This window comes from Dermacentor silvarum, chromosome 1 (assembly GCF_013339745.2).
Source record: "Dermacentor silvarum isolate Dsil-2018 chromosome 1, BIME_Dsil_1.4, whole genome shotgun sequence".
NCBI lineage: Eukaryota > Metazoa > Arthropoda > Arachnida > Ixodida > Ixodidae > Dermacentor > Dermacentor silvarum.
This window is the reverse complement of record NC_051154.1, coordinates 41241055-41267148: the sequence shown is the minus strand read 5'-3', so window position 1 is coordinate 41267148 and position 26094 is coordinate 41241055. Positions and strand designations below refer to the sequence as shown.

The 26094-nt window shown below is 46.6% G+C and overlaps 1 protein-coding gene across 3 annotated transcripts in view; it reads left to right on the top strand.

Moving 5' to 3' along the window:
* The window catches only part of LOC119461437 (exportin-7-B-like), a 79929-nt gene that overhangs the window by 23799 nt on the left and 30036 nt on the right, over positions 1 to 26094 (top strand). For all 3 annotated transcript variants that reach the window (XM_049666977.1, XM_037722744.2, XM_049666970.1), the window contains exons 10-14: positions 3920 to 4025; positions 6947 to 7088; positions 8423 to 8641; positions 19098 to 19179; positions 24909 to 25108. In XM_049666977.1, the coding sequence (XP_049522934.1) occupies positions 3920 to 4025; positions 6947 to 7088; positions 8423 to 8641; positions 19098 to 19179; positions 24909 to 25108 (749 nt within the window). The remainder of the gene's footprint in view (positions 1 to 3919; positions 4026 to 6946; positions 7089 to 8422; positions 8642 to 19097; positions 19180 to 24908; positions 25109 to 26094) is intronic.

Here is a 26094-nt window from a genome sequence, read left to right as displayed (position 1 = left end):
ACGTACTTGTCGGCATGGGGCGAAATTGTGAAGGCAACAGAACACCATAAATTCAGCTGAATAACGCCTCTGGGCCTTGTTCATTGGCAGCAACTTCAACTGCTCACGAATGAATTGGAGGGTGCAAACTCTTTCCTCTGTTGTTGTGTCGCTCAGCTTATCGAGCAGGAAAGAAATGGCTTTGAAGATTTATTCCGATTTCTCAGTAGTTGATTTAAGCTGGCTGTCCCATTTTTGGACGCCATCGAGAATTTATCTAGTTCCCTCTTGCTCTTTGCGGTTCGTGGAACGTGTAAGATAGACCCAAGCTTCGTGGCCAAGCACTTCATGAAGTGAAACGTAACAACCAAGTCCGCTTTGATGGTCATCGAATACTTAATCCACGGAGCCTTGTCTTCAACAATGTGCGGGAGAATGATTCACTCATTGCTCTGATTAGTGTGCCAGAAGGTGGATTTCTTTAGTCTCATGTGAGCAACTATGTCCTCAGTTCGCACAATTTTTTCGGCTTCTTCCTCTTGACGAAATGTCTCGGTGGATTCCGCAAGAGCTCTTTGCATAGCTTAAGCGTCTAGATGGATCCGCTTAGTATCAGGGCTGTCTCGTACGTGTGGTGCTCTCAGTCGATAAATACGACGGACAGCCTGGAAATCTCTATGGCACTTTGTTTTTTCGAAGGCGAGGATAGGGCAAAGGAGCCGTGACTGTTTTCCCTGAAGCATGACGTTTCCCTCAGGATGTCCTCTGGGGAGAAATGTGCTTCGCATACCTGAGGAAAAATATCACCCACGCATGAGTAAATTCCCTCTCTGTAATACACTATAAACGTGAATTCACCAAGTGGAGTATTTTTTAAAACCACACTTTTCTTAACACTTTCCTCATCGCAGGCAAGAAGTTAGTTTGGGGCCATAAGCTAAATACAATACAACGATATAGCTATAAAACACAAAGATAAATGAACCTAAAATTTTCGTTATTCGTGGCATATAAAAATGCAGGCCCGTCCTCTGTGTACAAATGAAGGATATCAGGACGTTGCTTAATGGATATAGTTGTAATACCTATCATAATCGATGTGATTAAACACAACATCTGTCTACGAACCGGAATTACGAGATAAGCGCTGCTTTTTAAAGTGGAGCCGCTGCGGAACAAAGACCCCATGCTAAGCACGATCACACCAGGATGCGATTTTGCGGAGACAACGAAAGCTTGCTCCACGCTCACAGAAATACGTCTATTTCAGTTAGCACGGAAACGAAATAGCTTTTTACTCATTATTCCACAAAATGAAATAGTAATCAGGAATATGGAGATTACTCACCCTCGAGTTCCCCGTAGGGCAGAAGTCCTGTTGTGGTATTGCACGAATCCATTTCTTGAGCAGTTCCTTATCTCGTGGGAACCTGAACACGTGGGTTTTGCACTTTGCCGTGTAGTTTCCCCGGCAGCGGGGTACACAACACTTATTCGGCATCGTGCTGTCGCAATACCATCGCTGCAGCTACCCGTCGTCGGCACTTAAAGTCACGTTAGGCGCATAAAATCCAGCAACAGACAAAAAATAGCACAACCACGCGGAGCCCTACGGACCGACGCCTACGGCGTTCAGACACAACAAGAAACATCCAAAGACTGACGAAAAAACAGTTCGGCATACGCAGCTTCACAACAACGCGCAAAACTGTTGTCGACGCCGTCGGCGTTTTGCCCGCGTTCGCATGCACCGTCGCCTCCGTATGATGATGCGCATCACGTGACCAGAGGCAGCACTTTGGCCTTCTAGTTTAGGGGGTGTTGCTCAAACGCGTCGAAACGCGCCGTGATTGCGCGCTTGGGCTGCCTCGCGTCGGCGCGCCTGGCTACGCAACGACGGCGCGGTACATTCAACTCTCATTTAAGCAGATTTATACCATGCCAGAAAGTGCTTCTTCTTCACTTTTTGTGCTGATTTAACAGCTCTAAAAATATAACAATTACGTTTAGAAATATTGCAGCATTTTGAAACACTGTCAACAACAAAGTACGAAGTGGCGTCTGCCGAGCCGTCAATGAGTGAGGCCAAATGTGAGGCCAGTGAGCGCGTGCTGTCGCGTGTATTTGTGGATGCAAACCGCGATTCCTTGCTAGGCGCGGCAGGCGCATTGGTGCATCGATGCGAGCTTGTGCGCGTCCGCAAGCGTACGTGTGGTCTGGGCTTAAGTCGCGCAGTCCAAGGTGCCGACGGGCGAAATGCCTAGCCGCAGGTTCGAGAAGTCAACACTCGAGGTGCCGACGCGTGAAGTGCCTAGCCGCGGGTCCGAGGAGTCAACACTCGATGAGCGATGAGCAAGGATCCGAGAAGTCCGTACGCGATGTGCTTGATCGCCGAGTCGGAGATGCCTACGCACGAAAGAAAGGCTTAGCCTCGTGTTCGAGGATTCTGTGCCCGAAGCTAGGTCGCGAATTCCGGGTCGCCGATGCTCGGAATGTTTAGGCGCTGGTCTGAGACGTCCACAAAAAGCGGGATCGGCCACGCTACTGCGATGTCTGCCCGTTTTGACACTCGTCGAGATTACGGAAACTGTCCAGAGCTCGCGAGGAGACCGCAACAAGCGGAGCAGTTGACGCCATTGCGGAGCGAGCACCGTACCAATGGCGAATCGTGAGTGACGTGGTGGGCGCGGCCAATCGGTGGCGCCGGCACGACATTCAATTATTTGCTTTGTGTGCTTGTTCTGTATGGAGGAGATACCTGAAGTGGCAGATTTGAAGATGGCGAAATGCGCTTTCCGATGAGACCAAGATGGCGGCGCTCGGCTGTGCTGTTCTAGAGATATCGTGGCTTGAATAACGCCGTTCTTTCGTGATTACCGCGAAATTTTTTGGCATCTTGGCTGATACAATTTTTTTAGAGCACTTCTACATGGTTTTCAGCTATGATATTTTGGAATCAGATAGAAAACGAGTTATAGAAACTGAAAATGCGATTAAAAAAAATAGATTTTTAAGCCATTTTTCGCGATGCGAAACCGCGCACCCCCAAAAGGTGTAAAAGATGTCCAAACATACCGCTGTTTTTATTTAAGCAATTCTAATGAGCATCAATCTGATTTTCTAGGAAGAAAATGTAGCATGTGAGCAATTCTGACAATTCGAAAATGATGAAACCTGCAGAGTTTACTGTCTCAGAATGGACGTCTGTTTACACTTATCACTGTAGGTGACATGTCGTCCTGTGTACGGTCCACTACATTTGATATTCTGCATTTCATGACAGACTCCGCAGCCATCGTGAATGGGTTGGTGGCCGATGCCTAGACTAAGCACCTTGCCAGTTCGTTATGCAATACAAGACGCTGACACACTGGAAACATATAATGCGACTCTGCAGTCGCTGCTGTTTCACTTGAAACTTTGGCAAGGGTAGGCTAATAATTAGCATTTTTGCCATGAGATAATGTCTTCAACGTATTCCTTGTCTCCTAGCACAACAAGATTGACGCTATTGGGGTCTCCGTTGGGATCGGGTGCATGCATTCTTAACTAGCCAAGTTTAAATTATCCAGCGAGGCCCCATTTGATGATCAAAACACAAAAGCCTAGACGAAAAGCCGAAGGTCCCAGCACTGGCTGGGACCTTTGGTCAGGATATAATTAATCGAAAAATCCAATTAATCTGAGTTGAATAACAGAAGTCTACTGTAAAAGTAGCAATGGTCTTCTAGATGGAAGTGCATTAGCATTAGTCAGCTGTGGTTTACATGTATGAGCATGGGAAGGAAAGAAACCACTGGTACCCTGAGCCTTGTCTAATGTGTGTATTGAAAGCACACTCTGCTCATAAAAATTGTGTGAGCTGCAATGAATGTGAATGGTTGTAAAGTAGTGGAGGATTGTAACCCACTCTTCTTTGCGTTGCTCGCAACTTTTATAGGACAGCTGTCTTGGTTGGTGTACATCATTGGTGCAGCCATAGGTGGGCGTGCTTCATTCTCGACAGCTGATGACCATGATGCCATGGATGGTGAACTGGTTTGCAGGTGGGTACTGAAATTTGTTGAGAGTTCGTCATTATACTGAAGGTTTATAAACACTAGAAGGGGAATACTCCACTGAAGCAGCCTGCACCTTTGTTTAGCATTTGAGAGGCTGCAGAGGACTAAGTACTGGCATAAGTGAAGGAAGCCCTTAAGTTCAGAAGTATTGAATATGTGCCAACATATGAGGTGTTAAAAACAAGGAAACATGACTAAGTATAGCAAACGACGGAGCAAGGAGAAGCTGCATGATAGTAGGCTAAAGTGCACTAGCTTGAACATGGTGTAGGAGATGCAACAGCTGACAAAAGGCAATTGCTGCATTGTTGGGACCAAGTGGAAAATAACTGTTACCTAATAGAATTGTTGCTTGGCCAGCATGCAAACTTGTAATTTATATGAAACTGGGGAATACCAGCTACCAGAAATTTGATGTGATGTAAAAATTTTAATTTCTAAATTTCATTGTACAGTTAAATGTCAGCATTAAGAAGCCTCAGTTTATCAAAAAGTAGTTTTTTCACGTTTATTTGTTTGTTTTATGGCACAAAAGCGACCAGGGCTGATACAACAGTGACAGTGAAGCTATATTAGGGAGTTTGTTCTCACATCCTTTGGATGCACCAAGGGTCTATTTGCTGGCTGTTCTTGGTGATTGACGATTCATCACTGATAACGCCTGCATGTTCCACTCACGCCATGCCCTGTATGGCCGCTTCGAGGATCTCACGCAGGCTGCGTTGCTGGCTGCTCTTTACCACTTCAGTTGTACATACTCCTAGCTGGCTGCCAATTTAGGGTCGCTAAAACACGGCATAAGAAACAAAAATTGCAGATTACTGACTAAAAAAAAAGCTGCGAAGTAGGTGTTGTATATTTGTGTGAGGTGTACGCAAGTTAACTTTTTTTTTTTTTTTTTTTGATTATCACACGATTTGTAAGCATTAAAACATTTTAGGCTGCTGATGATTATGCATGCCCAGCATTAGGTTCTTGGATTGTTTGTTTATGAATTTGATATTTCTGTGGTACTGGGACACCACATACTTGGACAGACCGATGCATAATAGTTACTGAAATCTTACTTAATGATTCTTATTCATGTGTTAGCCATAAAGATTTGTGGGAACTTATATTAACCCTTTGAGGGTCGAATTATTTTGGGAAAAAATTTTCCCAGGTGGTCAAATTACTTTTTTCTTTGGTTAGCAGCGCGACGATCTACATGGAAGCGAGAGAAGAAATAGGAAAGAGCGCTGTCTTCTCTCGCTTCCATGTAGATTGTCGCGCTGCTAACGAAAGATGAAACTTTACCAACACGCCCGTTCAGCCACCCTTGCGAATTTCAAATTACTTTATTACGGATCTTGAATGTACAAAATGTACAAAATGTATAAAGTCGGGAATAAATAGTAAAAAAAAAATAGGAACAGTATTTTGGTGTCGGCATCACTCAGAACTGCAAAATGTTCAATAGTATTTCAGAGTGTGGTATTCCTTGAAACACTTGTCTACGCACAGCGCCTTATCGCAGTCTGCACACCTAAAACGCGTGTCTGTTCTCCTCTTGGAGCGACGAGTTGTGTTGGCACACACGACATCGCTGTCGGTGTCAAGAGAACAGGCAGTGCGTTCGGCCATATCGCCGCTTTCCATGCATCTGAAGAACTCGACGGGAACTCGGTAAACAAGGAGAGTGAGAATACCTTGTGAGCGGCGGTGATAAACAAGCTAAGAGCAGTGCCAATCAAGGTAGAAATCAACGTCTGCCGCCTCTGCAGAGTGCCGACAAAGAGAAAAATTACATTTCGCGCGCCTACGTTGCGGTCACGCGGCAAAACCGAAACCGCGAAAGGGGTGTTGGCCGCAGTCTGCCCGTCGCACTGAAGCTAGAAATCAGTTCTGTTAATCTCCACAAGAAGGTAGCACAAATTTCAAACGCTTCTTGTAAGTCCTAAGAGGTGGCAGCACCTCCCAGTGAGCACGCATCGTCATTATGGCGCAAAATTTCAAATGGAGGGTTGAAACCGTACCCATACGGCAAAGACCTTGTGGGACAGAAAACCGCCGCCGTACATAAGGGTTAACAACACTAAACGATGGAAACCTCAATTTACTGAGATTTTCAGTTGTAGTTAAGTTACAATTTTGACAGCATTGTGTTGGATGTAGGACAATCTTTATTAGGTGATGGAGTGCAGGAACAGAAGGTGTACTGCAAGAGATAGAAGATGATATTGTGACGCGGTGTCAAATAGATAAAAGCGGGACAGGATTTATAAACAAGGACTGTTGACAGAGATGGCCAAGATGGCTGAACACGCGCAGTGTCCCCCGGCGATCGTCTTCTTCCTTAATGCAAGGAGGCGGCCCGTAACATCTAACCGCCTCGGTGGGCGAGCCTATCTGGCGCTCAGCCAGATAGGCTCGAGCGGCAGTATCGCGGGCATATTCCGTGGTATGTTGTACAACAGCAGGTAGTAGTGTGTCAAAAGGCAATGCAGGGTGGTGACCATACAGATGGTAAAATTGCGAAAAACCAGTGGTGTCGTGATGGGAAGAGTTGTATGCGAAGTGACGTATGGCAAAGCGCTGTCCCAGTTCCGATGATCGTCAGACACGTACATTGACAGCATATCGGTTAAGGTGCGGTTCAGCCTTTCGGTGAGCCCGTTGGTCTGCGGGTGGTATGCAGTAGTAGTAGTATGCAGTATGCAGTAGGAACAATTGCTTGTTGCTTAAAGATATGTGAAATGTAGATACAATAACACCTGCTTGAGTTTTATCTTGTAGTTTTATCAGCATTTCTGTGTTTGCGTTCTTAAAAAAGCAGGCAGCAACCACAGTCAAGCTGCGCTGGAAAGTTGACATTATGTCAAACCAACTTGCCGATAAGTAAGCTTTGTTTTGCTGCATTGTTGCAGGGTGCTGCAGTTGATGCAGCTGAGAGACTCCCGACTCCCATTGGGTTCTTGCTCAGGAGAGAAGCTGGAGCTGGCTCTCCTTAGCTTTTTTGAGCAGTTTCGAAAGATATACGTTGGTGATCAAGTTCCAAAAACATCAAAGGTATGTGCCTTTCTGGTGCCTATGTATAGACCTGCTTTTCCAGAGGATGCTGAATTGGCATGCAAAAACAGGAGAGCACCCAATTTGCACAATTCTAACGCACCCTGGAATCTAATGCACACCCGATTCTCGCTGGTTTAAAGTAAGAAAATAAAAGTGCGCCTGAATGTAGCATGTGCACAATTTATAAAAGAAATGTAGCATGCCCGCCACGTTCACAATCAGAAGAAATGAGATGTGCAGAATTTATCTTCACAGAAGGGAAACTTTCTTACTTTTTTTTTAATTAGCTTTCATAATGCAAATGGCGCATCGTCGCTACCACCTGCACTTCATTGGCCACAGATGTGAAGCACACATGGGCGGTATTCCTTGAGTGATCACTTTTAGAGATACAACTATCACCCGCCGTGGTTGCTTAGTGGCTATGGTGTTGCGCTACTAAGCACGAGGTCGTGGGATTAAATCCCGGCCGCAGCGGCCGCATTTCAATGGGAACAAAATGCAGAAACACCTGTGTACCATGCTTTGAGTGCACGTCAAAGAACCCCAGGTGGTCAAAATTAATCTGGAGTCCCCTACTACAGCGTGCCTCATAATCAAATTGTGGTTTTGGCACATTACCCGCCACGGTGGCTCAGTCAGCTAAGGCGTTGCACTGCTGAGCATGAGATCGTGGGATCGAATCCCGGCCGCGGCGGCCGCACTTCGATGGAGGCGAAACGCAACAACGGCTGTGTGCTTGCGTTGTAGTGCACATGAAAGAACCGCAGGTGGTCGAAATTCATTCGGAGCCCTCCACTACGGCGTGCCTCATAATCACAATTGGTTTTGGCACGTAAAACCCCACAAAGAAAAAGAATGGTTTTCGCACGTAAAACTCCAGAAGGTTTAGAGATGCAACTATCCCTTTCTTAATATTTTACGTGACTCTCCATCAAAGTTGAAGTATGTGGCTGAGAGCGTTCTAAGGATATAGCTTTCTTCTATTTAATGTTTCAGCAAACTATTGTTACTTCTATGTTATGAAGTCTGTTTGTGCACCTGCTTCATTTATATTCTGTATTTATGAGTTTTTATGCAGTGTTTGAATATCTATATTATGTAGTGTTTCACTGCATTCACCTCTGTGTAAGTGACAAGGCGTGAAGATTCAAACAAGCACTATCTTATTTAAAATGTGCACTTTGTGTACATTTTCTGTAACAATGTAAAGTATGCTGCTCTTCAGTGTCATACAAGTTGCTCATTATCGCTACAAATGCAGCACATGTTTCGCAGTGCTTTTTCTTTTATGTGACTTTTAATTCATACTGTAAATATGGTTGTTCCAGGTGTATCGTCGTCTTTCAGAGGTGCTTGGTCTTTCTGATGACTCCATGGTGCTAAGTGTATTTGTTCGTAAGATTATAACCAACCTGAAGTATTGGAGCTACAGTGATGCCATTGTGAGCAAGACACTACAGCTGTTGAGTGACTTGAGTGTCGGTTACTCTTCAGTGAGGAAACTGGTTAAGCTGGAGGAAGTTCAGTTTATGCTCTCCAATCACACAGTAAGTTTAGTGGTCTGCTCCCTCACCTTCCTCCTCCCACTTTTTTTTTTTGTGTATTCAAGATGCGGGCTCACCTGTTTGCTCTAGCATGAATTTACTTTTGAAGGCTTTGTTGTTGCTTCAATAACTTTTGTATTGGATTGTGCTGCTTGTTACTACAGACCTAAAAGAGTAATTTGCATGCCTTGAAATGAGTTTTTGTTATGAATCGCTCTTCATTGTGGGCTCAAAAACACAACTCTTCGTGGATGATTTATAACTATCTAAAGGAATGGAGTGCTGCTAACAGTGTCATATGACAAGGCAGTTTAAAATTAAATGTATAGTAGTTAAAAAATGAAACTGTTTATTTAATGGAGCCATGACGCAGTCGTCCAATTATTCTTTGTCTATCGTTGTAACTGAGAGTCGAGGGGCCAGTATGATTATAGGCGTGGCGGAAACAAAAACAAAAAAAAAAAATGAAACTGAGCTTTCAGCACACGTTTCAATTTGAAATCGCTGCCTCTAGGCCCCTCCCACCGACAGTGAATGCCATTTGGCATGGGTTTTGCAATGTCAGGAAGTTCGTGGCCACTGCTGTCTTCTGCTCCAAAACAGTCTGATACTGCATTGGACGTGATTCTCCACATGCTCTGGCACCTAATGGCTTAGGACGGGCCTTGCTGTTGAATTGTACCCATAATTATTTGGCTTGCACAATAAAAGCAGCACAAATCGGAGCACGCCTGCAGAAACTACCTGAGGCTGACTACTGAGACGCATGCAACCATGACATATTTTCAGCATGTGCAATCGCTTCTGGTGCTTGCAGGGCACAAAAGCATAGCCTTCGAGGTTGAGTTTTGTTACTTCAGGGGAGCCGTTACTGGTGGTGTAATTTAATTTTGTCGCCAGCTAGTGTTGCCAGACTGCTGTATAGTTTAGCTCTGATATAAAAATTTTCTAATTTTCTACTGCACCGAATGCACTCAAATTTGGCCAGCTTGCTGTGGGATGTATACGGTTTAACATGCAAAGCATAATTAAAGCTGTGGAAAATGTGCATCGCTACTGATCGCAGCGGCACCACTCCCCTGAGTTTTCAGCTGGCCCGTTACAATCTATGTAGTTAGCGCCATTGTTGTCAGTTGGGCGAGCTATCCGATTGGCTACCCAGGTAGTGTCATAGATAATATTTACAACTTTATGGTGAACAAATGTTCTTTATAGTTGGAATGTTGGGTAATTTGTTTCTATTAAACAAAAGGTAACCGAAAGAGAATACACAGTGACAATTGATCACTACACTCAAGAACTTACGGCAGACAGCAAGTATTGTTTGCTTGTTTTGCAACGTGCTCGGTGTTGATGCGAGCTGCGTGGTCGGTGTTGGTCTTGGGGGTTTCTTATCGCTAGGACGATGGATCGCCGTTGTTGCGTTGTGGGCTACAAACCTAGCCATTGGCGACATGTCAAGCTATGACATTCTGTCCCCTCTTCAAGGCAACAGGTGAGCGAAGTGGTTCCAGCACATTGGGCTGTCAGTATGCGATTGGCGCCAGGATCTATGGCGTTTGCAGCTGTCACTTCACGCCGGAGGATTGCTACCGCAATAGAAAGTTTTAGCATGTCTGCTATTCTGGTAATTGCTGGTGGACTGCGCATTTTGCCAGATGGGATGAGGCGCAAACGTGAGCGGCTTGCAGGATGCCAACCACCTGATGGGACAGAGCTAAACCAGGCAGACACAGAGCTAATAATATAGCAGTAACTAACTGTATTCTACATTGCTGCTGGTGCATATTTTCAGGAGCAGTGTAATTGGGAACACGTCTTTTTAAATGTTTAAAGTGTTTTACACTTGGTTACAGCAAAGTTACCTCTGTTTGGCTGGGTAAGCTCTGCATCACCAGGTGGCTGCACCATGCAGGCCCCTCACGTTTACGCTAAGGCCCCTTCATCACAGCGGTAGTAGTAGTATGGAGGGGCTTTAGTTCATTCTTCGAAACGCCCAGCTCTACTGCATTTACCGGAATCCCGGACATGCTTGGCACTGCGACAGAACGCTCACAACGCACACTGCTTGGATAGCTCTCACTGGGGATCAACGGCCAGGTGGCTAGCAGGTGGTTGGAAAGGCTTTGCACACTGAGTGCAAGACACCGGATGTAGGCGGCACACCGTCACATCGTGATGCAGAAGCCAGTGAAGGCGGACCTTAGCCCCGATCGCTTGGTGAACGAGTTGAGGAGAAAAAGCATGGCTAGGGGAGGAGGGTAACTTGTAGTGATCTATAGCTCTCTTAATATGACACACTTCACTCAAATTGTGGCACGAATGTTTTACTGTAGCTGTACCCGATGTGTCTACAAAAACGTTTTAGGGAACCTTTAATGGTACCTTCAAGGTTCAGGGATGGAAGTGCTGAACTTTGAACCTTCGTGCGCATGCGCGAATTTTTCCCCGCCTGCTGATAGCTTCAGTCGCTGGGACGCAGCATTTGAGTGAAGTAGTGCGCAGTGCTCTCGTCGGTTTTTTTATTGCAAGGAAAATGACGGAGCGACTGGAGCAGCGCTATTGCATCAAATTTTGCGAGAAACTGGGCGACAGCCAAGTGGAAGCCATTTGGAAGATTCAGACGGCTTTCGGTGACGATGCTATGAGCAGCACACAGATTAGGGAGTGGTACAACCGGTTTAAAGATGGCCACGCTCCGGTCGGTCATCAACATGCTGAAATGACCAGGTAATGGCCGAAGTGAACGCTGTGGTGATGCGGGACTGTCGTGTGACTATCGGAGAAATTGCGGAAGAGGTGGTTATCAGCACTTTTTCGGCACATTCCATTATGACCGAAGATTTGGCCATGAAGAGAGTTGCAGCGAAATTCTTTCCGAAGCTGCTCATGGTGGAGCAAAAGCAACTTCGTGTTGAAGTCTCACAGCACATGCTGGATTCCACAAACAGTGACCCCGACTTCATGAACACCATAATTACTAGCGCCGAGTCTTGCGTGTACAGGTACGACCCGGAAACCAAGTCCCAGTCATCACAGTGGAAGCATTCCACATCACCAAGACCAAAGAAGGCCCGCCAAGTGCGCAGCAACGTCAAAGTGATGGTGACTGCTTTCTTGGACTCCTGCGGTGTGGTACACCACGAGTACGCACTACAGGGTCAAACAATCATCAAAGAGTACTACAGGGATGTCCTCCGTTGCCTAAGTGATGCTGTGCGGCGCTACAGACCGGAGTTGTGGTCAACAGGAAATTGGCGCATCCATCACTACAATGCTCCTGCACATTCCTCGCACTTGATTCAGACCTTTTTGGCGAAATACCAGACTCCTGAAGTTCAACAGGCTCCTTACTCTCCTGATATGGCCCCCTGCGAATTCTGGCTGTTTCCCAAAATCAAGAGGCCATTGAAAGGAGCGCGATTTCAGACAAGAGAAGACATTAGGCTGCAACGACAGCAGAGCTAAACTCCATTCTGAAAGAGGCCTTCTCGGAATGCTTCCAACAATGGCAGCACCGCTGGGAGGAGTGTGTGGATTCCCAAGAAGACTACTTTGAGGGTGATTAGGTTTCCAACGCTCCAGTTATGCCAGTTTTTTTTCTTCAGCCATAGGTCGGATACTTTTCTAACAGACCTCGTATAGTAATCCTTCGGTGTAAAGTGACAGCCGCAAACGCTTAGATGCTGGTGCCGATCGGATACTGACAACCAGTGCTGCAGCCACTTCGCTCGCATGTTTGTCTTGCAGAGGGCCACGATGTCGCAGCTTCACATGCCGCCAATCTCTGTGTTTGCTGCCCACAATGCAAGGGCGAACCATGGTGCTCGCGAAAAGACTGATCGAGACCAACACAGACTGTGCAGCTTGCGTCAACACGGAGCACGTTGTAACACAAGCAGATGACACTTGCTGTGTGCCGGAAGTGCTTGACTGTAGTGATACATTGTCCTTGTACATTATTTCTATTACTTTATTTTTATAGAAACAAATTAACTAACATTTAAATTATTTTAAACATTTGTTCGCCATAATGTTGGAAAAATTATTGATGACGCGCCCTGGGCAGCCAATCAAATAACTCGCCCTACTGACGTCATATGATCAAATCATGCCACCTGGTTAGGAGCGGCTGATAACTCAGCTGAGTGGCGTGCTGTGATCGGTAGTGATGTGCCTTTCTAAAACCTTATAATAAAAACACACTTTAGGCGGAGCACTTAGATGCGTCAATTAATGATCAAAAGGACCTACCCTAACGACCTAGTACGTTTGTACAAGAGCGTTTCAGGGTCCCTTTAAGATGGTTGCTACGCTTCCAGCATGTGTATGCCTATAGAAAAGCGCAGTTCTTTGCACTGCAGTTCTCAGATATATTTTATTGCATGGGTGGTAAAGCAGTAAGATTTTGTCATATCTGAAAAAAAATCTTGTGTGTGAATGTGCCCAATTAAATTGGATGCATAAAATTGTAAGTGCTACAAACACAGCCTGTCACTTCACCAGCTTGAAAGTACTCATGGAAGTTTGCCACAAAGTAAAAAAAAAAAAAAAAAAATTGTGTGTTCAGCTCAGTAAAGTTCAAAAACTACTGCTGGCACTTACTACTTGTGCTTTCGTTCACACTGCTCTTTGGCATTGACAATATTTAGCAGAGTGTTTAAATGTGGCTTGTTTTACCACAGCGAATCTACATGTATGAAGTGAGTTTGGAAAGGATGAAGCACAGTTAGTGCTTATCTAAGGATGTAGACTAACAAAGTATTAGTTAAAGAATCTTGTTGTCCACTTTGTGGTCGAAGAGGTAAGGCAACTCTGCAGGCATCTGATTCCTGGTGTTGTGCCTTCACTGCATACTCTTCATCCAGAAATGGTGGAAGAGTCCACCAAGTTGGCCAGCACGAAGCATAATGTATGGCTGGTCAAAATAGTCATTACTTTTTATCTTGCTTCTCTTTTCTACTTTTTCTGCTTTTTAGGAATACAAGAAAAAAAAGGATAGTACTGGGTGGTGCAACAAAAAGATGGGGATACAATCTGGTGCTTGGGGAATATAGGAAGGGTACTTTCTGAGCTCTTTAGATGCCAGAATATTGTGACGGGCACTTTAAATACGGATATTTAATGATGCATACTTTTCTTTGAGGCACAGTGTATATGACAGCCACGTGCAGGTTACTTTTAAAGCGAAACTTTATATGGCTAGGCGAAACGTGAAAGCCTCTGTTAGTTGCCTGTCCAGAGAAAACTATCATCATCAGCATTGGTTCGAGCGTCGTCTGGTTACAAATATCTGTTCTCTCAGAATATCCCGCACTTCTATGGAATGGCAATAATAGGTGACCCGCCATGGTGGCCCAGTCAGCTACGGCGTTGCGCTGCTGAGCACGAGATCGCGGGATCGAATCCCGGCCGTGGCGGCCGCATTTCGATGGAGGCGAAATGCAAAAATGCCCGTGTACTTGCGTTGTAGTGCACGTTAAAGAAACCCAGATGGTCAAAATTAATCTGGAGCCCTCCACTGCGGCGTGCCTCATAATCAGAACTGGTTTTGGCACGTAAAACCCCAGAAAGAAGAAGAAAGGCAATACAGTATGGACCACTTATAACGTAACCGCTTATAGTGCAGGACCGAATATAGTAGTCTTTTCAGACTCCCGTTAAGGGGGGACACGGGTCTTTAGACCCAAAAAATCATCAAAAAAACAAATTTTGGAAAATAGCATTTCTGGAATCTACATCTATTATTCTCCCTCTCTGCCAAGTTTCCAATCTCATAAGGTCATATTTCAGCCAAACCATCAATTTAAAAACAGATAGGGCACCTGATTTTTCGCGTGTGTCGACGCTAAAACGACACACATTCAATGACGCCGCGCTCGCATGCCAGTGCCTTGAGGGCGGCCATCTTGGTCTCGTTTGAAAGAACGGGGTTTCGGCTTCAAATATCGCGCGCTGCCGCTTCGTTAGGCTTGCTGGTTCAATACAAAAACCGGCGGCAAAAATAGATGAAACGCGCGCTCTCATTCGCTGTCGCATGCACGTGACGAGATAACGCCCCGTGATTGGTTGGGCCCACTCCGAGCTGTCTGCTAGCCGCTAGAGACGCGCAGTGCGAGACGCCATGTTCGATACGATCATTGTGTGACTACCCGCGACGATGCCTCCTCCGCTTCGAAAGTTTGACTCTAAACACAAGTTTGGAAAGAAAAGGAAGAAGTCCATGCTCGACAACTTCAAAAAACGCCCCACCGCGTCGCCAGTCGTTGAGGACGAGCCAACAACGGCGTCAAGCGACGGAACCGATGGAGCCGACCGAGCGTTAGGCCTAGATGGTGCGACAACGAGTAGGTGCGACGAAAACGCCAGCCGCGTCCGTCGTGACACCGTTATGCTGACGCCTGCAGATTTGGAGATAATCGACAGGAGATCCGACGAGAAACTAAAAGAGCTCGCGTCAACCGCAGCAGTGAGCCGTAAGTCGGAGATCTTGTCCGCTGGCGATGTCGCGGCCGACCCGCTTGACAATACTGTTTTCACCGTGGTGTGCCTGGAATCGGTGAACGCACTGCTGGAGCATATGAATTGCAATATATGCGGCGGTAGCGCGAAAATCAGCCGGAAGGAGCGCGAATACGGCCTTGCAGTAAGTCTGGTGCTCACATGCTCGAAATGCGGCGACAAAGCGTCAGCGTGGAGCTCGCCGCGCGTGAATGGGACTCAGAAGGTGAATCCGTTTACCATTAATATTCTGGCTGCGCGCGCGATGCAGAGCACCGGCAATCGGCAAACTGCGTTTAACGATATTTTCGCAGCAATGAATATATCGCACCGCGGGCTGCATACGAAAACGTGGCAGCGGTACGTCAAAACGAAGTTGACGCCTGCCGCGACCCGGGCAGCTGAGACACTTACAACTGAATGTGCGAAGTCGGTCCGGCAGCTTTACAGCCAATTAAACTTCGGCAACCCGGGCAACGTTGCTGTATCGTATGACGGGTCTTGGATGACTCGCGGGCACAGTTCGCACATCGGTGTCGGCGCCGTCATTGAACTTTTTACCGGACTTGTGCTGGACTACGTTGTGCTGAGCAACTTTTGTGCCGGTTGTTAGCGTGGACCAAAAGTTGGTGACCCGTCATACGAAGAATGGAAAGCCAGCCATGAGTGCCAGAAAAATACGGATAAGAAGGCTGGTGAAATGGAGGTGGAGGCTGGCCTCATTTTATTCAACAGATCGCTGGAAAAGCACAGCCTAAGATACACAACTGTGCTGTCAGACGGTGACAGCCGTACTTTCTTGGCCCTAAAGGAGGCCAAAGTATATGGCTACATCGAAGTTGACAAAGAGGATTGTATCAACCATGTCCATAAGAGAATGGGGACAGCACTTCGTAATGCCCTGTCAAAGCACAAGGGGCCTGGCTCAGAGCCACTTGGTGGAAGAGGAAGGTTGACTGGAGATTTGGTCAACAAATTGAGCTCTTATTATGGATGGGCTCTGAAGTCCCACACTGGTGACATTGACGCCATGGAGAAGGCCGTGATGGCAAGCTACTATCACGTAACATCAAATGATGTCACCTCAAATCATAGCCTTTGTCCAGAAGGTCCCGATTCCTGGTGCCGGCAAAATGCTGCTAAGGCCAAAGGCCAACCTGTGCCGAAGCACCACTACAATTTACCGACTCAAGTCAGCAAGGCGTTACTGCCAATTTACCAACGGCTCTCTGACAAGAGGCTGCTTGAACGTTGCCAGCGAGGCAAAACACAGAACAACAACGAAAGCCTGCACTCGCTAATATGGGCGCTCGCACCGAAGGAGCGGCACGCCTCACTCTTCAGCGTTGAGGCTGCTGTGGCGGAAGCAGTGATGAAATTCAATGCTGGCTGCAGGAGAACCTCGGCAAGCATTTTGCAAGAACTCTTGATGAACCCTGGCCAAAAGTGTATGCAGCGCATGGACGAAAAAGACCGGCGCCGATCAGCTGCATCTGAAAACAAGCGTGCATCGGCAGAAAATGTGCAATGCTTATTCAAAAAGCGCCACAGAGGTGCTAATGCCCAAACTGACTATGCCCCAGGAGCCTACTAATGTTTTGGGAGTGTGTACGTGCAGACATTTGTGACTTTTCATAATTAAATGTGACATTTGTTTGTTTTCTTGATTTTCTCAGAATACTAATTTTGCACACCCAGCAAGACATTTACCGTGATATATCAGTAGCTATCATAGATAGAATATTAATTCTTTTTGCAGCATGAAGCTAGATGTTTGAAGCACCCAACATAGGAAGCAGTTTTTTAAGTTTCTTTGTTTGAAGTGTTTTTAATTTGTCGTTTGTGTGACTAATGCATGGCCATGTTGAAAACAATGGAGTTCAGTTTACTATAAAGTAAGAAATATTGATCCAATCATAAAAGTGCTTCCTATGTTGTGTAGCTTGTGCTTTCTGCTATTGGTCCATATGTCATTTGTCTATTTTTATGCAGCGGTTATTTGTTTATTGTAGTAAGAACAAAAGACATTGTTTTCTTAATTATGTAATGAAATAATGAACCTACAGAAAAACTAACTGCATTTTTAGAGTCAGGAGAAGAAACTAAATAAGCATGCCAACTTTTATCAAGTTTGGTTCATAAATAAGTAATGCTAATTTTAATTACCACGTCCCCCCTTAATGCTCCCATAGCACTCCATGTATACGCATACCGCTTACACTGCAGCCGCGTGAGACGAAATAGCGGTTATAATGCGGCTTCCACGGGAAAATCTCGCCGACAAGGGAGGTAGCGAGCGCGCTTCTCAACGAGGTGTGCCCGCCGATGGGAAAGGAGATCAACGACGGCGATGCGGAGGAGGAGCACGACACGTGGAGCATGAGTCCAAGGGCGATAAAATCGTCGCCGCATGCCCTGTGTGAGAGTGAAAGCGCGCGGGGGACGTGCACCTTCACGGAAAGCTAACGCACAGCGGAGAGCAAACACAACTTCCATCGCGCGAAAGACCGTAGGGTTATTGGGAGGGAGAGATGGAGGGGGGGCGATGCTTTGCTGCGGCACCAAATGCGTATCTTGCAACCGGGCGCAAGGGGAACTGGCGGCACAATTTCCCACACGAAAGGAAGGAGCAAAGCGGGAAGGCAGCGCGGGAGGGAGGGGAGGGGGTGGTTTCTACTCTGCCAACAAATGCGTTCGCGCCTGTGCCGGCTGTCGGTGTTGTCGTGCGCACCGTATCTTTAAAGCGATCTCTGCACGGCTCTGACCTTTGTATGCGCTGTGCTTACGCCGCTCAGTTTACGTTGAAGTGATAGACCGCACGAACGTTCGCTCGCTGTGGCGGCCGCGTTTCCCATCGCCCGCGTTTTAACAGTGGTTGTCTGCGGTCATCAAGTGTGATCTATTCTTTTTTGCTTGTTCGCGTGAACACCACGCTTGTTAATTCAGTTAGTAAGCGAATGTGTCAAGTTTATGCAGCCGATAAAACTACTGTCCCTACTCCTTATAGCTCTCTACTAATTTGCTATGGCAATTGATGCTTCGCCTTTCGGGCGAAACTGAGACATATTTTTTTTTATTTTGTCTGTTTCATGCAAAGATCATGGGTACTTTGACATTAACCTTTCAAGTTTCAACGTTCGTAAATTGAAACGGATGCAAAACTCCCAGTCGCACGCTTCGATTCTCCGATACGCGTGGCTGCTTCGTCTACATGTTTTGCATACGTGCAGGGCTACAAAATAGTTGTTTTGGTTATAGTGCAGTACCGCTTTTACTCCAGATATTCCCGACTCCGGCGACTTACGTTATAAGCGGTCTACACTGTAATAAGTGTCTACTTGCTTGTGTCTTTCTGTGCCTGTGCCAATAAACGACATGGCAATTTGTGCTGCTTGTGGAACTAAGAAACATTGACATGCGTAAGTAATGGACATAAAGAAGACACAGATTAAACATAATGTGCTGTGTTTCATCTGTGTCTGTGTCTTCTTAATGTCCACTAGTTAACAAATGTCTGCATCCCTCAATGCCACAAGCAGTGCTCTTTGCCATGAAATATCAGCTAGCTCTCTTCATAGCTCTGTTGGCTGATAATTGCATTACTGGCTCACGAACGAACTGTGTGACAATGCTGCCACCACCTATGTTAGTTGAGGCTACGTAAGTTAGTGTTATCTTTTTCTGATGATCATTTTTGCTGTGGCACAAAAGGCACATGCTAAAGCATGGGGAATCTTTAGCAGTGTACACTGAAAAAGTGTACCTGTAAAGCAGTATCGCTACCTTGCTGTCACCTGAGTTGCCCAAAAGTGTGTGAGGTGCTGCACATGCATTGTGATGCCTGATGTGCATTTGAGAGTCTTGCATTGTGTGTTTCGTGTTTGATAGAAAGTGGATTATGAGTCTGTATTTTGTGTTGGTAAAGGGTGTTTCCTAATAGAAGTTTGCACCCTTTCAGAGCGAGCACTTCCCCTTTCTGGGCCACAACAGTGGTAGCAGGAGTCCATGTCCTGCCGCCTCAAGCTCTGCAGGATCTGCTGGTTCGTACCTGCTGTGATTATGGCCTATAGGGAATGAATCAAAGGTTTTCATTGTACAGGGTTCTCACAGCCCCTTGAAATCCTTGAATATCCTTGATATTGACAGTATAAGTTCAAGGGCCCTTGAAAGTACTTGAATACCCGTGGGCTCCTTGTAATCCTTGAAAATCCCGTGGGATTTGTTCCGCTAGAGGAAATTAACGATGTACCTCCGCAAGTCATGCTGATATTTAAGGCCCTTTCCCTTACGAATGCCCATGAAAACAAGCTGTGTTGACTAAAGGGCAACATCAGGAAGTCTCGGTTTTAAATCTCGCAGCCCCTACGTCGTCTGGCAACTAATATGCATTGGAAATCCAATCCAATGCGAGACATATCGCTCGCTCGGCTTGCGTATAGTGCCTAGAATATACCGTATTTATTCGAATCTAGGCCGATAGTTTTTTTCAAATAATCACATACGAAACTCTAGGGTCGGCTTAGATTCGAGGATTTTAAAAAACGCGCCAGTTTTTAACTGAAACTGATAAATATGGTGCATAGTTAGCGCCATCTAGAAAAGTCAGTATCGCAGCCGCTGCTAGTTGCGCCAGTAGCCAGCTGAAGTACACGAGCGACGTCGCCATTTTGATCTGCGTCGTATCGGTAGTATCGGTATGGTGCAGCATCGGCGCGCGGTGTGGCGTTATCGTAATGGCACCAAATGGGCGATGCCACTATAGTGCCGCTTTCTAAACGAATACTGTATTTACTCGAATCTAACGCGTACTTTCAACACGACCCTAAATCTGCGTCGGCATTTCAAAATGGCCGCCTCGCACGCGCGTCGTGCCTAGCTACCGTAGCATGCGGAAGCTTCCTCCGTGTGCTGCAGTACACGTGCTTAGGCAATAGTCTACCGTCTGTCTTCACGTTCTCAGCGTCTGCTCTATATATCAGCATGAAGTACCGAGTTCATCATGATGCCGCATTTAAAAGGAAAGTGATCATCTGTGCGGAGACGGACGGAAATCGGGCCGCATCACGGGCGTTCGGAGAATCCGAAACTTGCGAGCGGGACTGGCGCAAACAGAAGGAGAGGATTTTCGCCAGCAAAGCAATGCGGAACGGTTTCAGTGGACCGAAGCAGGACGTCATCTGCGACGATCCACTCCGGCGATACGATCAGGCTTGGCCCTATCTTGAAAGCAATCTGCGACTGGTAAAGTCCGCCGCGCGCCGTGTTTTCACCGCGTTGAAGCGAGAGGCATGCTAGCACGAAGGCGCGCTTCGTCTCCAGCGTTTTGACAGTTCGTTTCCGCGGTCAACGAGCGAGGTGTGTTCATGTTTGCTTGAGCGCGCGTGACACCGTGCTTGTTAATAGCGGTCTACTAATTTGCTACCGCATTCGATGCATCGCCTTTCGGGCGAAACTGCGACTTTCTTTATTCATCGCAACATCAGTGCATCGGGAGGAAATCTATTTTTCCAATTTTTTCCTCGCGGAAAACGGGTGCGCGTTACAATCGAGGAAGCGTGAGAATCGAGTAAATACGGTAGTTGAGCTAGCCGTAGAGGCATCGTCAAACGTTCAAGCCGGGCGGAACTTCGGCATCGGTCTGTCGTTGGAGGGGGCCACGGGAGATGGTTTTTGCGTGCGCCGCAACGTGCGCTCCTTCCAAAAATGCAGCATCTCTAATGCGCTGGGTGGTACTGAATATAGCGCACTGTTTGAAGATGTCAGCAGTAAGGAAGATAGCGACGAGGCTAGCAGCGATGGTGACATAGAATGAGCTCGGCATGTTCAAATTTAATAAATGCTGTTTCATTTTGAGAATGCTGTCCTCGCTTTTTCGTTCGGCCTACATTCGAGGTAAGTTTTTTTTTTTTTTTTTTCGGACTTCGAACTTTTGGGGGGTCGGCTTAGAATCGGAGTCGGCCTAGATTCGAGTAAATACGGTACTCTAGTGTGCCGTCCACCGAGAGTCTCCAACGCGGGACGGTGGCGCGGGCTGTGATGCCTGCCGCCGCGGGCCACCAGGCGGCGATGCCTGTCGGCATCATGCTAAATCCTGCGGTGTTCGACTCGCGTTCGTTTGCGATGCGTTGATTGCTACGCGTCGATTGCAATGCTTAGTTCATTTCTCGCCTTGCTGCCGCTTTCGCTGCAGTCTTTTCTTATTGTGAGTGGGTTTTTTGCATCTATGTGTGCACTCGTCTGTCTAAAGAAACTTTGAACAGGTCGCGAAACCGCGATTTCCCAGAGACGCGGAAAGAAACGGCTCATCTCATTACCCAGCGCGTCCGCAGACCCCGAACGTATTGCGGATTGGGACAAGAACATAAGAGGCAGATCGCCGGGCAAATGGGGAGACTCGCGTCGTGTCTTGCCTGAAGTCCACCCATGTCTCAGCATGGTCCGGCACAGTCTCGAAGTGCAGCGCACCAAGCGGCCGGCGGCGGCAGGCATCACACTCGGTGCTACCGCGACACCCGCTCTCGGCACACTAGTATGTGTCTTTTAGGTACTATAGTCGGGCCGTTTGTCGGCTTCGTGCGCGCCATTTCAGTGAAGTTCGCGTTTGCGTTGTGTGTTTACTTTGACAAGATGCCAGGCGGGAAGTGCAAGTTTCAGCCTGCGTGGCTGCAACATACGAACTATCGTCACTGGGTGAGACCGGAACCAAGCGATCCTTATCGAGCAATGTGCGCATAATGTCAGAAGACGGTCGACATTGCAACGATGGGGGAATCTGCCTTGAAGAGCCACCAGAAAGGCGAAAGGCGACGAAGTTTCCGTCGAACAGCCAAAGAAAACGAAGCGGAGATAACAGCTCTTGAAAGAGAAATTAATGCGAAAATAGGGCTGCTTTCCTAAGTCCTGTGAGGAAATAAAATTACGCTAACACTCCTTGAATTCTGCCTTTTTGCATCCTTGAAATCCTTGAAATGTCCTTGAATTTCCAGCCAAATATTGTGTACGAACCCTGATTGTAGAAAGCAGGCTGATTCTGCGGGAAGACATGCTTGAAACAGCTGCTTTTGTGTGTCAGGGACATTTTGTGTGTCAGTGATGAAATTTTAGCTCAGATAGGGGATACTAACATAAGAAAAGTTGAATACCAGACTTGAGTAATGTTGCAGCTCTCTTGAAGAACTTGTTGCCTTTTTTTTTTTCTGCCATGCCTTTGCCATGCCATGTCCATTTGCATGTAATACTTGCATCTCATTTGTCTTCGGCAAAAACATGAATATGATAGGTTGCATAGGAAACTGAAGCCAGCGGCATTGTGTCCTCGAACATATTGTTGTTGAGAGTGGCCACTGCTGACAAGCTGAGGTCAGAAGTTGAAGGCAGCACCATCTGCACAGTGGGTGGAACCTGTCGAAGAAAGAGCTTTTTGAGGAAACTCTTGCCAAACAATGAGGCCTGAGTCCCAAGCAGAGCTTGCATATGCCTGAGAAGCTGAGGCGATCTCCTAGCTTTGTAGTTAAAAGAGCAGTTCTTGCAGTCTCTTCCTTTCCGAGACAACTGTTCACTTGAGAATGCCTTTTTTAAGCATATCATACGGTGTTGTGGTTAACATCATCATTGTGATGTCCCGTGCTTCTGTAGCCAGTACAGAAGACTGCGTGCCGAGCAAGTGCTTATACAGGGCCATGCGAAACATGGTGTTGCCAAGTCGAACTGAGCTTCTACCCTGAGGAACCTCCTAAATATCTTTGAGCAGAAAAAAAATTGTTTCTTGGCCAAATGGGGATTGCACCTGTGCACAAAATTTTTTCATTAGCTGCTGCCACACTCATGGGATGCATTAAACATTTGTTATGGGGCGGTAGTAGTGTCACGACTCGTGAACTATTCACAAGAAATCTTCCATAAACACTTTCTGTATATCCCTATGACTTTCATCATATGTTGGAGCACAGTATTTCTTTACATACTTTAACTAAATAAAAAGAGCGGGGCAGGGCTGAGTGAGGGGCACAATTTATTGCAGAGAGGTAAAGTATATTGCTCATCTCTTGCAGTGTTTAGACGAGCAGTAGTGCAAAGAAAAGGGGACTGCGTAACTGCAGTCAACACTTCTAGTGGGTTTGCACACTTCCGCCTAACACGTGCAATCTACAGTCTGCAGTCTTTTCGAGCTAGTGTATAGTGTACGTTTGTCAAAACGTTGCACCTTTCTCACTCATATCCTCGACTGCAGTGTAACGTGGAGTTGTGTGTCCAATGCCAAAGAGACTTTTTGTTTTCTTCTCTGGCATTGCTAACTAGTGCCAGGCAAATGATTAGATGCCCTCAAAAGCTCAACTAACGTTGACAATGCAAGTGTTTATTTGCTAGGTCACATTGCCAGGTGCATTGCCATATAGCAGCAGTGTCTGCCAACGCTGCCAAGCCTTGTGGAAGGAAGTTACTGAATGTGCTTTCGTAACAAAAGGCATTTTCAGGCACTAAAAGCAGTAATAGGCATTTATAAGCACTGTAAAGTCAGTGCTAAAACATTATTAACCCTGTCAGGGTCAATGACCAATGACGTACATGTACGTCATCGCTTGTACATTTAAAAAGCGTGCCTCTTTCGATCATTTCTTTCGCTTGGCATGTGCTGCCACGCCACGGGAACACGGGGAATTTTTTACTTGCGCCAATGCCTTTGTCTTCTTTTTGTTTTTGTTTTTTTATGGCAACGGCGCAACGGCTATCTCTCGCGCGCGTGGCGGCGGCATGTTTCGGCTTTCTCCTGCGGCGGCTCCCGCTTGTTGCACGCGCTAAACTGATGGCTATCTGGTTTCAAATCTCTCAAAGGGTGACCGCTTGTTACTCAATCGTTTATCGCTCACAGCGGCGCGATTACACCTGTTCCCGGGTAGGCGTGTACATACACAAACGATGCTGCCGTTTTTGAGTTTTCTTTTTTTGGAGACCACAAAAGCTCTATCGCACCTTGTTGGCGATAAGACGAAGGCTTCTCACTTGTTTCCGTTACTGGACATGCACACAATCATTTTCCAGTGCGCTTCTTATTCATGAATAAACATTGTGTATTTTACAACACACAATTTTTTCCTCACTTTACTGTCACTCTAAAAAAATTACGACCATTTTTTTTTTTCGAAATAGGTTCTTTCGAAGAATTTAAATCAGCAATAAAAAAAATCGACCCTGGTGGGTCGCATTTGGCAAAAAAATTCTACCCTCAAAGGGTCAACTCATAATTTGTGCTCGTACACCATAGAGGCAGGACCAGGCACGTGGGAGCAAATAGGCATGTGCCTGTAATCTGGTCTCTAGTCATAAGTCAGTGACTGTATCATGCAGATGTCTTCGTCCATGGAAATAAGGGGCATCTTTAGGCTTCCCGGTGCGGCTGCTCAGCATGTCACCCCTTCTCTCCTCCCTACCCTCTTCTCTCTTGCCATTCTCTCCTATTTCTTAACACACATTTTGTATGGTGCACCCCCCCCCCCCCCCCTGTGACGTCACTGGATGCATGCACCACCAGTAGACTGAATCAATATTGTACTGATTGCTTGGGTTGCTCATAAAGTAGTTCTGCCATGCAAGATTACTTAGACTTTTTGGATGGGCTTGTAGCCATAGTTAATTAAGCCTGCTATGCATGAACTTGGGTGCAGTGCCTATCTTGAGTTGATGCAGATGAAACCATAATGCTGATTATTTCAGTTTTTCTAGTTATCCCACAAAATGAAGGTGTAGCGGAAAGTATGCCTGTGCTTTGCAGGTGGAGGTCGAGAGCGAGGTATGGACATGCGGTGCCGTTCCACATTCTACACATCCTTGGGCCGACTGCTTATGGTGGAGTTGGGTGAAGATGAGGAACGCTTCGTGCAGTTCATGCGGCCCCTGACTGCAGCCTTTGAGGCTATTGGTGCTACCCTGGCCAATGCAGACTCCCCCCTGTTCAATGCTGATGAGGCCAAGGTAATCATAATTTGCGTTTTGTATGCTTTGTCCTGCTGACACAAAAGCTCAGAGTTGGGATGATTCACAATTATTTTAGTAAAATGTTATTTTATGGTGCTTATGGAAACCTTGTCCTTTGATACCGCTGTACAATGTCTTATTTTCGAGAAATTAATGAATCAACCCTTTATACACTAGAACCCCACTGATAAGTTTTCCACAGGACCGTTAAAAAAAAAAAAACGTAAAAGCCGGGAATTGCAAGAGCCAAGAAACAGGACAAATTGAGAAGTGAAAGTAGTGGTGAACTGCACACAATTTTATTTGAATTCTTACGTTTGAAAAAAAAGTCGCAGTTTCGCCCGAAAGCCGAGCATCGATTGCGATAGAAAATTAGTAGACAGCTATACAACGTAGGGATAGTAGTTTTATTGACCGTGTAAACTTGTAAACATTCGCTTATTAACTATACTAACAAGCATGATATCAGCACGCACAGGCAAACATGAACACATCACACTCGATGAGCTGGCGTGAGGAAGCGCCGCAGCAGCAGCGAGCGATGTGACCTTCGTGCTGTCTATCGCTTCAACGCAAACTCAGTGCCGAGAACACGCAGCACGCACAAAGCTACGAGCCGCCGACGCACCTACGCTGCCTAGACTCTGCCCTCAACACAGATCGCTTTGAAAATACGGCCCGCGCGATCGCGCGTGGCAGCACAGTACGCTGTTGCTGCCAGAGTACAGCGACGCACGGGCGCGCACTTTTTCCACGTCGCAGATCGCTTTCAGGATACAGCGCCGGAGCAACCCCCTCTCCCTCCCTCGTGCCTCGTGGGCAACATAAGAAGCGGGCTTCCGCCTCGCCTTTCTGCTTCGCGCGTGCGAGATTGAGCTGCAATCGTTGGCTGACCCTCGCACGCCTTGACTCGCACATACTACAGCATACGGCGCGCGGCAACGGCTTTATCGCCCTTGGACTTTATACGGAACAGCTATGCG